The sequence below is a fragment of the Chenopodium album genome, chromosome 22 (genome assembly GCF_948465745.1).
Source record: "Chenopodium album chromosome 22, dcCheAlbu1.1, whole genome shotgun sequence".
Lineage (NCBI taxonomy): Eukaryota > Viridiplantae > Streptophyta > Magnoliopsida > Caryophyllales > Amaranthaceae > Chenopodium > Chenopodium album.
The window spans coordinates 33,082,214-33,094,027 of record NC_137855.1 but is presented as its reverse complement, the minus strand read 5'-3'; the positions used below and the strand labels follow the sequence as shown (position 1 = coordinate 33,094,027).

Genomic DNA, 11,814 nt, shown 5'->3' with positions numbered 1-11,814 from the left:
CAAGCCGATATTGATCACCTCTAGTCATTTTCAAATTTAAGTTGCTCCCTTCGTATTTTTTTTACTCCGTAAGTGTTACACTTTGATCGGCACATAATATTTGGCAATAGTGTTTGACAATCTTTTCCTTAAAGCATCTCCAAAAGTTCGGTTAGTTTTTGACACCTCTTGTTATAGCATCTCTAATGGTTGTAGAAACTTGCTATAATTAGCTTTGTGATAGCTATTTTGACTTGGTCATCGTAATTAGTTATGTTGTGTAAAAGTGTTAGGTAAATATTTGCTAATATTGTTTTAGTGTATAAACAACCAAAAAGGTAAAGGCCTTCTCTAGCACTTAGCTTATATTTGTTAGTTGTTTTGACTAATTGTTAGCCAGTAGATGTTTGCATTAGTTATTTTGACAAGCTTATTGTATCAGTTATTTGTGAAAAAGTGCTTGGTAAATAGTTGTCAACTACTCCATATTAATTATTTCAATGTATAAGCAGCCAAAAAGATTAAAGCTCTCAAAAAAAAAAAAAAAAAAAAAGATTAAAGCTCTCTCAAACAGCTCTTTAACGAACACTTCAAGGTTTTTGATATGTTCGAACAACATTTTTTTACTCCTAAAAGCTCTTAACCAAAAACCCTCCATATCCCAATTTTTTTAATTACCAAAACCAAACAAAATTTTAAAAATAAAACTTTTTTGACGCAATCTTACATAGAGAGTGTTAGGTTAAGTGTTTGGAGCAAAAAGGGTCTTTTTAGATTAAAAAGAGTCATTTGTCCTTTCTAAAAAGCTCTAAGATGTTTGATAAAGAGTATTAGAAAACACTTTTTGGGTCTAATAAGCTCTTTTTTAAATGAGAAAATACATGTTCATAAGTCTAACATACTAATAGTGATAAATAAGACATTTCACTTATCTATTTGTAGGGAAGTTTGTACTTTCTTCCCTTTCTTCCTCCTCCATTACAATCCATCCCACTTTCTTCCTCCTCCATCACAACAACGCCATCACCACCTATGGTGGTTAAAAATTCTGTTGCGAAGAAGATGCTCCCCTTGGGGGTTGATATGACCCTACTTGACACTCTTTGTTGCTAGGGTTTCGTTTTGTTCTGTTACGAAGCGGCTTTGAGGGCTTAAACCATTATTGTTGAAGAAGGAAGAAAAAGAGGACGACGAAAAGGGTTAGATGAAGAGGACGACGGGAAGACAAATAGATCGGTGGAAAGACAGAGAGATGATGGATTTCGGATGGTTAAGGTGGCAGTGACGATGGATTGAAGAAATGGTTTGTTTTATTTCTTTTTTTAAAAAAAAATTAAAAAGAAAAGTATACACGTATAAAATTAATTTTCAGTTAAATAGGCCACAACAGTATTGATTAACAAATTTTGTATTTTTTTTGAAGGAAATTTCTTAAAGGGATTTTTTTTAAAAAAAATAAAAGGCCAAAATAATAATATTAAAAAAAAAAACACATTAAAAAATCTTTTTTTTGGTTTTGATGCAATCTACATCTACATCTAGCAAGAGTGACAATTATCAACATAAATAACCCCACCTTTCTCTCTCGCCTCCCCCATTTCATTTTCCAACTCTTTCTTCCTTCCATTTTCTCTCTCCTCCATTTTCAACCTGCAACAATGAGGTCCCAAATCCTGAGATCCGCTCAATCAGCTGCTCGCAAATCCAACTACACCCGCAATTATGGCTCCGCCGCTAGCCCCGAGCGCAAGGTCACCATCCTCGGCGCCGCCGGTGGTATCGGCCAGTCTCTCTCCATGCTTATGAAGCTCAACCCTCTTGTTTCCACCCTTTCTCTTTACGATCTCGCCGGTACTCCTGGTGTTGCCGCCGATGTTAGCCATATCAATACTCGTGCTCAGGTTTACCTCTCTTTCTCCGTCATTTTTTGATTTTGGATTCTGGGTTGTGTTTATAATTGTTTGTTTGTTCTTGATTGTATCTGATCTTGTACATTTTGATGAATCCCTGGTTTTGATTGTAGATTGATACATTTTCAGGGTTTTTGAATTTTTTTTTTTCTGGGTTTTTGTGATTTATTTCTAGGGTTTTGGTTTAATTACTTATTTGCTTGATAATTAATTGTTTTTTTTTTAGTGTTGTGTTTTACTGCATTATGCGAATTTTATGGGATTTTAAGGGTCATTGGTTTATTTCTAGGGTTTTTGTAAAAAAATATTTTTCTGGGTTTATGTGATTCATTTCTAGGGTTTTGGTTTAAGTACTTGCTTAATTGCTAATGGTTTGGATTATTAGTGTTATATTTTTATTGCATTATGCTAATTTTATGGCTTTTTTAACGGTGGTTATTTTGAAAACTGGGTTTTGTTAAAACCCAGTTCTTTGTTTTGTTTAATTTTGGGTGAATTGGGATTTTGGTGTTTGTATTTTTTAATTTTAGTTGCTAGGTGGTGATATTGTGTAATATCTTTGGGTACAATTAATATCAGTACAATACTACAATGTGTGCATGAGTTGTTTTATTGAAAAGATTGATACTTTTTATTGCTATTACATGGAAAGAATGATACTTTGAGCAGCTTGAATCTTTGCTAAAGCTTCTCACCTCACTGATACAGCGTAATGTAATGTGATAGATAGTATTGACATGATAGCTTTTGATATTATCTGTTGATACCATATTTGTTTCTAATTGATGGTTTTGCAGTGTAGGATGGGTAATAGAAATTTAATTTGTAGGTGTGATTTATATTTTGCACAGGTTTTTGGTTATGCAGAGGACAAAGATTTGGGCAAGGCACTTGAAGGATCAGACGTTGTTATAATTCCTGCCGGTGTGCCTAGGAAGCCTGGTATGACTCGTGATGACCTCTTTAACATCAATGCCGGTATCGTGATGAACCTCTGCAAATCTGTTGCCAAGTATTGTCCTAATGTGAGTTCAAACTTGCTTTTCAATTTTTTTCTTTTCATGTTTAGTTGATTCTGTAATCTGCTGATCAAATTGTGCATCCTATATCTTACTTGGTGATCTTTCTGGTGACTGGCTGTGGATTAGGCACTTATCAACATGATTAGCAATCCCGTGAACTCAACAGTGCCTATTGCATCTGAGGTTTTCAAGAAAGCTGGAACTTATGACCCCAAAAGGTTGTTTGGTGTGACAACCTTGGATGTCGTTAGGGCTAAGACTTTCTATGCTACAAAGGCTGGCCTTCCAGTTGAAGGTATACCATTAAAGTCACATTGTAACATTGTTTGAGGGTCCATGTCAGCTGATTTATATTGTAACATGTTATGCTGGCCTTTTAAATTGTTTCATGTCCATGTAGGGGTAGTTGGCAATATATTGATTATTTGTCAAGTGGTAAGATTTTGCTAATTTATATTTGTCTGCTTACTTGCAGCGGTCAATGTGCCTGTTGTTGGAGGTCATGCTGGCATAACCATTCTTCCATTGTTTTCTCAAGTATGTAAATGGACTGCATTCATCCTTTCCACCCTCCCTCACCCTTTTAACAATGTTGTTTATGGAGGCAGTAATTGGCTAAATATATATGTCTAAAAACTTAATTGGTTCTAAGTTTACTCGTTGCCCTGTTAGGCTCACCCACAAGCCAATCTTTCCAACGCTGACATTGAGCATCTTACAAAGCGAACACAAGATGGAGGAACAGAGGTGGTTATTGCAAAGGCTGGAAAGGGTTCAGCAACACTGTCTATGGCGTAAGTCTGATTTTCCAAGAAACCTCTTATGCTTAATTACTGAGGATTTAGGAACAATATATCGCTTGTTTTCATTCTAGAGATAGGTTTTACTTGAAATATCAATGTCAAATCTAGTTATCCTTTTTTATTACAAATGGAGTGAAAGCTATGGCAACTATAGCCACATACTCGACACGAGTATGATTTCATGTGAAATCAGTTGAGGCTGGCTGAAGTCGCAGAACATTTCTGACCCTTCATACACAGAATATTTGGAGGGTAATATATGACCATTTTGTTAATATTAATTCTGATTTCTCATTCTGATTTAATATTCTTCTTTTCTCAAAATATTAACATGTCAACTGTTGGTTTTGTCTATATGATTGCTGATGCTCCTGGCTTATATCCTTATGCTCTGTAGTTATGCTGGAGCCATATTTGCCGATGCCTGCTTGAAGGGACTTAATGGTGTGCCAGATGTTGTGGAGTGTTCTTACGTAGCATCAACTGTCACTGATTTGCCCTTCTTTGCTTCTAAGGTATTAAATGTTACTGTTTGAGTATCCAGCAGTCGCAGTCACAATTCCGTTTTCCCCTCTTTGAGTACTTGTAATTTTCCATAGCTGTCTTTGCTCTTTCTTGTTACTGGTATGGTCACTCAACGAATCTACTTGTAGAGTTCTAATAGTAGCGTGTGTGGTAGATAAGACTTCACCCTCTATTAGGTTCCACTAAACTACTCAAATCCCTTTATTTCTATTTTAGAATTTACTGACTGTTGTTATGAGCAAGATATACCTAGTTGTTTACCTATCATGTCTGTAATTTAAGTTCTCCACTGCATAGTTCTAAGTTTTTGTTTATTTCTATTTTAGAATTTACTCACTGCATAGTTCTCCAGTCAATTACAGATGTTAAGTTTAAGGCTCGAAAATGGATAGTGTGTGGTTGTATTTGTTTCGGTGCTTAGATGATCCTGTATTCTATGCAGTTCTCTGCTGCGGTTATTTGGGTGCTGTTGTGAGTCTTGTGACTGGATTATTCCTTCAAAGTCGTTGTCCTGTGAATTATTAGCAGTCCCCTTATTTTTGATTAGTCTATAATTTTGCTAGTGGGGTGGTAAAAGGTGCATCATTGTGAGAGGTGTTATGATGTTGAGTACATGTAACTCCTTTGTTAATTTTGGTTGAAATATGCACGGAATCATGAAGTGCTGATACATCATTCTAGTGGGTAGTTTAAGAGATTCAGCTAGCATCATATGGATTTTCTTTTGCTATATACATAGATGTAGGCTATGTTTATGTTTCTATTTAAGTTTTCCTGACATTGCTGTGTGCAATTTCTCTACGTGCAGGTAAGATTGGGGAAGAATGGAGTAGAAGAAATATATGGATTGGGCACTCTATCCGAGTATGAGCAAGAAGGTCTAGAAAACCTCAAGGCTGAACTTAAATCATCCATCGACAAGGGAATTGCGTTCGCCAACAAAAAAGAATGAGAGAGAACATCCCTCTTTTGTGTAGAGGTGAATATAAGTCCTTGTTTTAGGAATTGAACCATAAAAGATTTTTAGTTGGTTCCGGCTCTGTAAACCATATAATTTTGCTCGCTGCCATGTTGTATTGAGTGTGGCACTATTTGAAAATCTCCCAAATGCTCGCCGTTTTTTGTTTCGGCTGGATTCAATTGTCAATAAAGAATCGTGAACCTTACCATTTGTTGGGTTTAGTTCTACTATTAATTGTTACAATAATTTTGTTGGGTTTAGTTGTAAAAGCCTTCTAACAAAATCATTTTGATCAACAAACTTTATTTCGAGACCTGTGAAATCTTTCATGCTTATCAATGCATATTTTAGTAAAAAATGAGCAATTAATAATTAAATGTACACGTTCGGTTGAAATTTAACAAAATTCAGTTGGACTGTTTTTTCTAATTATACAATTTATAAAAAAAACATACGTATGGGTAAGACCATTGTAAAATTTCCAGAATTGTGATTAAAACAGAATGAAAACATCATTATTTTGTATGGGTGAAATTTTTATATCAACTACCAAACAGTTTAACAGTGAGTCCAGAAGGAACAGAAGGCCACAAACCAAATGAAATTTGTTTCAATTATTTCCACAAACCCAAAACGAAAAGTGTTTCACTCCTTCACGAATTGAAAAGGCGAATGGATGGCTTCTAATAACACCCCCAATTTGGCTAAACATGATGGATGGATCTTTAAACTGAGAATGAGCATAATCGACGAACAATCTAGGCACTGAAAGAATTCCATCTATCCTCGTACAACAAAATTAAACTGTACAACAGCTAGAGCTAATTCAAAGATAGAAATTCAACTCCAAGCCTAACCTCCTACACGCCTACAGCAAATCCTTAACTGACCACCCTATATGTACGCCAGTGACAATCAAGTACAGTCATATGGCTTGCCTATCACATACTTAGGCAGAAATGTGAGTAGCAAAATCTAAGGAAAAATATACAATTGCTACACCAGCATCTTCAAACTGCCAATGTATAGATTATGATACAGGTATTATAGAGCCACCAAATAAAAAAAAAGTTCTATTTATGAGGGCTGAGCTGAAATCCCCCAGGATGGGCAGCAACTTCCAAAGGAAGGCTTCATAACACAAAGGCAATTCGGCAATCCATCAACTGCAGCATGCACCATTTGCATCTAACTACCTAACACTGTCAAGTAACAAAAGAAAGTTCATATAAGAATCACATACGAGCAGCATCACTGTTAATAATTATTATATAAAAAACTAAGAAAAACATGCTAGACAACTTTTCACTAGGATTCAGACCAACAATGGGAAATACCACAACAAAACAAATAAAATGAGCCAAAAGCCAAGCACCTTAACATGATGCCAACATGATTCTACATGCGTTATGTTTTTACTTCGTCTCTCTAAATGTCAAATAATTCAAAACTACATAAGCATAACATTTCCAACACTGACATCAGTCTATTCAGTAGGATTTAATTTAACAAATCGAATGTGCATGCAGTGCTATAAAAAGCATAAGTAAAAGCACAGTGACACCTTTTTTTATAATTACAAAGCTTCAAATTATAGCATGGAGCATATTACGCATTGCAATATCATATCAAGTCAAAAGGATTCGTATTATTATGGAAAAACATTAATTAACAAATACTCCAAAGATAACAACTTAGGTTGAAGTGCCCCAAGGCACCTTACAGGCAATCATCTCCAATTAACTCAGTGCCTTGAGCTAGGACAGCTTTCATATTAACAGGGTCCAGATTGAACCTTGTGCCGGGGGCACAACTTAATTACACGGATTTATGCCAGATGTTAAAACATAGGTTATACAATAGATATAAGTTACAACAGAGACACCAGAGGTAATTGTCAATAAAAAGATGAATGCAAAGTAGGGTGAGCCGCTACAAATCATTCCCTATACAAAAGGGCGAGGCCAGTAGAATTTTACTTGGGGTCGTAGGTCTTTAACATATTTGGCATGTAGAATTGGTTATCAAGCTACCATAATAAGCAAGTAAAATCTACATAGTACGAGCTAGCAAACCAAAATTAGCTTCTTAAATGCTAAAAACTCGAATTGTATAGAGATATGAAGAGGAAATTACTGAAAACTTGAAAAGTAGTTGCTACCCACCTTAACAAACATTAGATCCTATGTTAATGGCCTCCATCTGAATCAGAGCTAGAAGAGCTATCGCTATCTGAATCTGCAAGAAAATAATCAGGGTAAGATTGAATGTTCTTTATTTTTGTTTGATAAGAAAGGAGGGTGGTTTGGCACTAGAAGTTTACCACTTGAAGATCCCGAATCACTACCAGAACTGCTTGAGCTACTCGAACCACTTTCATTATCACTGCGTCTCTCTTGCTGAGCAGGAGGAGAAGCGGCAACATTTCCTATATCTAGGAGACATTCATTTAAACCAATTATTCATATGATTAAATACTAACCAAATTAGTGAAACATACTGATTCAAATCGTTTAACTAGTCACCTGCTGTGGTTTCTCTAGGCACTTCAACAGTTGCAGGAACTTGAACCTGAAACAAACGAACATACAATCATTTAGCATACAATTATCGATCTAAGACTGCAAGTAGAGGATAGAAAAACTCACTGTTTCTTGAACAGCTTGCGCTGCTGCTGCTCTAGCCTGAGCAAGTTCAGCTCTCCTCTTATGCTTGCTTAGGCTCTTCTTGTAATTAGTCACAAATCTATCCAGCTCCCAAAGTGTCTCCGCATCAACACTATCAATATCCACTTCAATCTCATCATCATGTTGTGATAGAGCTGAATTCCTCTTCTTAATGATCTGCACTATAGCATCAAGCTTTTCTGAAGGCAAGCTCTGAAGATGAGTGCTAAGCTTTTGCTTTTCGTCAAAAGTCATGTCCCTTTTGTGGGGATCCTTCGCTTTAGGCTTCTTAGGAGCGGGCTTCCTTCCTGCCGAATATGCAGGCCTTGGCCTAGACTCCGGTCTAACAGGCATAGATTGCGACCTCTCCAAATTTCTTATCTCTTGAATGGTTGGAGGGGGGTGAAGAAGCGGAGGTGGAGCGAAGGACATAGGCACTGAGACATGAGCAGGAGCATATGTCTTCCTTGATGTCGGGGTTGGCAAATCGCGAATCATTTCGTACCTCAACTTGCGATCATATTCACTCTCAATAGCAGGCCACTTATCTTCAAAAATATTTAGCAACTCTCTAGCCATGATATGAACATCCTGGCCAGGAGGATTATAGGTTAGAGCATTATGAAAAGTAAGTCTTACATCCTCGGCAAACTCCCTCGGAGTTTTGTACCAATTCTTGGTCAACCTACCCTTTACTGTACCCAAATCCATTGGATGCTTTATAATATCGAAATAATCACGAAGACCAAGCCTCTTCACATCCACAGGTTGATTAAACACCCACCCATGCTTGTGGTTCATTATCTTCTGTAGCAAGCTGCTACATTTGCTAAAAATTTTCTTATCAATTCTGTAAGCAAAATCCATTTCTCCTCCCCCATGCTTCTTACCACCACTTGATTTTGCCTTCCGATTACTCTCAGCAGGTGGGAGCCTATCTTTACCCAGAAGGAACTCTGAATTTCGATAGTATTGATTCGCCTTGGGAGTCCTCTTTTCTTTCTCAACAATCTCACCTCCAACTCCATGGTGATTGTTATCCATCACAGAAACTGACAGTTGCCTGAATGACCTCGAATCACTGTAACCAGCAGAACCCGCTTCTGAATGTATTCTTATACTACCACCCACCCCCTTTTCGACTCCACCATTAACCGGAAAATGCAAGCGCCCAACAACAGGAGGTGTTGTTTCAACAACCATACTCGAATACGTACTAAGCTGATTCTCCTTGTCCTCAAGTTTCTTTGCCATTTTCCTAACTTGATCAAGCTCATCCACTAACTTCCTTTTCAACCCTTTAACCTCCTCTTTCGACCTAGCAGCCGAAACACTAATACTCAACCTATCATCTACTTGAGTAACCAACGGTCTCAGCACCACCCCATTTTCCAAATTCCCATCATGCCCATTCGGAACAGGTGCTGCCTCATCTCGATTAAGACTCGATGAATCCCCCGACAAAGTCCCCAACCGCGGTGAATTCTGCTGGGGTTGTGAGGAATTTGCTCCCTCAGCCGGCAATTCAGGCGGCAAGGACACATTTTCCTGACCATCATCAACATTCTTCTCATTATTACCCTCTTTACCATTGTTGTCTACATTCTGACTGCTGTTGCTGCAGCTACTGTTGTTAATAGCCGCAACACCATTACCATTACCGTTGTCAACACGATCATTTTCGACGTTATTATCATTCAACGCCTCGTTATCGATGTTGTTGGTGGCAGTGACGGTGTTTTCATTTTCCCGGCTTTCGACAGCAGCAGCAGCGGCAGAAGTTGTGGTGGTGGTGGTGGAATCATCAAGATTTTTGACAACATCATTGTTTTTCTTGATGTTATTTTTATACTTTCGAGTATAAACCTTATAATTCTCACTCCAACGATGTCTTTCCCTAGGAAGCTCATCAGCTCCTAAAGTCTCCGAAGCCATACATGTACGGTTTGCTTCCTTAATTTTTCCAAAACCCCTAAAAACTTTTAACACCTCTCAAAAACCCTAAATTCTTCAATCCCTTCGAACAAGATTCCAACTTTAAGGGTCTGAAAAAAAAATTTAGGGTTTTGGATTTGAAATTGGATAGGATTTCAAGAAAACCCTTAACCCTAAAAAATTCATACAAAAGATAAGAACTTTACACCAGATCTCACCATAAACCCTAAATTCAATAATACCCAGATGCAGAATTAAATTAAAAAAAGCATAAAACAAAATAAAAAACGGATCTTTCTGATTTTTTTTATCTCCCAATTAAAAAAAAAAAATAAAAATCAAAACTTTATAAGAAAAAGTACATCAAAATGAAATTAATTTACAAACCTTAATCTTTGATTGATGAAGATTCACCAAGCAATTGAACAAAGGGGTGTTTGTGAATTTGGGGATTTTTTTTTTTTTTTTTTTTTGAGAGAAGAAGGAGGCCGTCGAGGAGAGAGAAAGAAAAAAATTAGGGTTTGCGAAATTGCGAGAATATTTGCAAAGAAGGCCCTTCGAAAACACAGAAATTGAATTAATTTCTTTGTCTTAAAAATTTTCAAGTGTGTATTTATAATTTTCTCTCTCTTATTGTAGTTTTTTTTCTCCCACGCGCCGACAAGGATTTCTTGTGTTCTTGTTGATTAAGGTTTTGAGTTTGAAGGTCACCTACTCATAGTCAATTTAGTCATAGTAAGTTGGTAACACTAACTTAAAAGATTTTAGAGTTGTACAAAAGATTCTAAACTAGTGATATAAGAGAGGAGTTTAAAAGATTTCAAGCTTTTGAAGTTTTCATTATTGCTTTTGCCTTTTGAGAATCTGTGAAATAGCTGTATCGCTGTCTGAAAGCTAAGTGATATTCTGAAATGGTTAAGAGTTTAGAAGAGCTCAACCTTTTGATTGTGTCTCTTTTGTAAACCATTGAATTGGAATACTGTTGTCTGAAAATTAGATACAGTAATAGTGGTAAGAGAACCAACTAGTTTATGCTTTTGATTTTGATTTTTTCCCTTTTTTCGTGTTACAGTGAAATAGTTGCACCGCTGTCTGAAAAATGAGATTCTAAAGCGGTTTAAGATTACCAAATATTTAAGCTTTAAATTATTTCTCTTTCAGAAACCACTAAGTAGTTGTACATTTGTTTGAAAATAAAATCTATAATTACTGCAAAGATAACTAGTGAAATAGTTGAATCAGTGTCTGAAAATGAAATTCTATAGTAAAGTGTTTTAAAGATTTCAAGCATTTAACTTATATTTTTTCTCTTTTGGGAACTAGTGAAATAATTGTATCATTGTCTAAAAAGAACGAAGATTTTAAAATAGTGTAAAGAGTACTAATGATTTCAAGCTTTTGATTCTTGATATATGTATATTTTCTTTTTAATGAGAAATAGTCAAAACCTTATGAAAGAGGAGATTTTAAAATAAGGTTTAGAGTAATAAAAATCTTAAGATATTGCACTTTCAAGAACTAGTGAAATAGTTTTACTACTATCTAAAATGTATGTGATTTTTAAATAGTAGTAAGAGTATAAAAGATTTCAAAATTTTGAGCTTTTAAAACTTTAATCTAAAAATTTAATTTTATCCTTTTTTGGGAGCTAGCGAAAATGAATGAAGATGAATTGAGACATTTATGATCATGATCAGATTACAAATTTAATATCTTATTTAGATAGGCGGTATGAGATATATATTCAACCCCGGAAGTATAAAACTTTGATGATACAATCTATATCCATACTTTATTATATATTTATTATTATATTTTATATATTAACAAACGTTCCTAAAACAGAATATGCTCCACGTGTCACCTTTTTAAAGTTCGACATATCAGCAATATGTGCCACATGTCACCTTCATAATATGTATTAGGTTTGCATCTAAAATTGCTTATAACAAGACTTGAACTCAAGACCAACAAGTTTTAAGTTACAAGTCTTACCATCTTAGCCATTTATTA

General features: G+C 35.8%; 2 protein-coding genes across 3 annotated transcripts; one reads left to right on the top strand and one right to left on the bottom strand.

Annotated features, from left to right (window-relative positions):
* Positions 1-1,568: 1,568 nt before the first annotated feature.
* On the top strand, positions 1,569-5,425 carry LOC145603735 (malate dehydrogenase 1, mitochondrial-like). The gene is made up of 7 exons (XM_081659708.1): positions 1,569-1,880; positions 2,741-2,914; positions 3,038-3,206; positions 3,387-3,448; positions 3,584-3,705; positions 4,112-4,229; positions 5,048-5,425. Exons 1-7 carry the CDS (start codon positions 1,638-1,640, stop codon positions 5,189-5,191), a joined length of 1,032 nt encoding a protein of 343 aa, XP_081515834.1. The 5' UTR covers positions 1,569-1,637; the 3' UTR covers positions 5,192-5,425.
* A 541-nt stretch (positions 5,426-5,966) lies between these two features.
* LOC145604772 (transcription factor GTE4-like) lies at positions 5,967-10,419 on the bottom strand. 2 transcript variants are annotated; one of them, XM_081660723.1, is made up of 6 exons: positions 10,189-10,419; positions 7,849-9,974; positions 7,726-7,771; positions 7,524-7,634; positions 7,366-7,438; positions 5,967-6,402 (listed from the first exon to the last, which is right to left on the bottom strand). In XM_081660723.1, the coding sequence occupies exons 2-5, from the start codon at positions 9,799-9,801 to the stop codon at positions 7,389-7,391; spliced, it is 2,160 nt and encodes a 719-aa protein (XP_081516849.1). In that variant the 5' UTR covers positions 9,802-9,974; positions 10,189-10,419; the 3' UTR covers positions 5,967-6,402; positions 7,366-7,388. The 2 variants fall into 2 exon arrangements, with proteins under 2 accessions (XP_081516849.1, XP_081516850.1); XM_081660724.1 differs by having other exon boundaries at positions 7,849-9,911.
* Between the last annotated feature and the right edge of the window lie 1,395 nt (positions 10,420-11,814).

Excerpts from the sequence above, each read along its gene's own strand:
- LOC145603735 (XM_081659708.1), top strand. The coding sequence starts at position 1,638 with ATGAGGTCCCAAATCCTGAGATCCGCTCAATCAGCTGCTCGCAAATCC. Across the intron at positions 1,881-2,740 it reads ATATCAATACTCGTGCTCAG|GTTTTTGGTTATGCAGAGGA; the intron begins GTTTACCTCTCT and ends TATTTTGCACAG. Across the intron at positions 3,449-3,583 it reads TTCTTCCATTGTTTTCTCAA|GCTCACCCACAAGCCAATCT; the intron begins GTATGTAAATGG and ends TTGCCCTGTTAG.
- LOC145604772 (XM_081660723.1), bottom strand. The coding sequence starts at position 9,801 with ATGGCTTCGGAGACTTTAGGAGCTGATGAGCTTCCTAGGGAAAGACAT. Across the intron at positions 7,772-7,848 it reads CGCAAGCTGTTCAAGAAACA|GTTCAAGTTCCTGCAACTGT; the intron begins GTGAGTTTTTCT and ends CGTTTGTTTCAG. Across the intron at positions 7,635-7,725 it reads GCCTAGAGAAACCACAGCAG|ATATAGGAAATGTTGCCGCT; the intron begins GTGACTAGTTAA and ends AATGTCTCCTAG.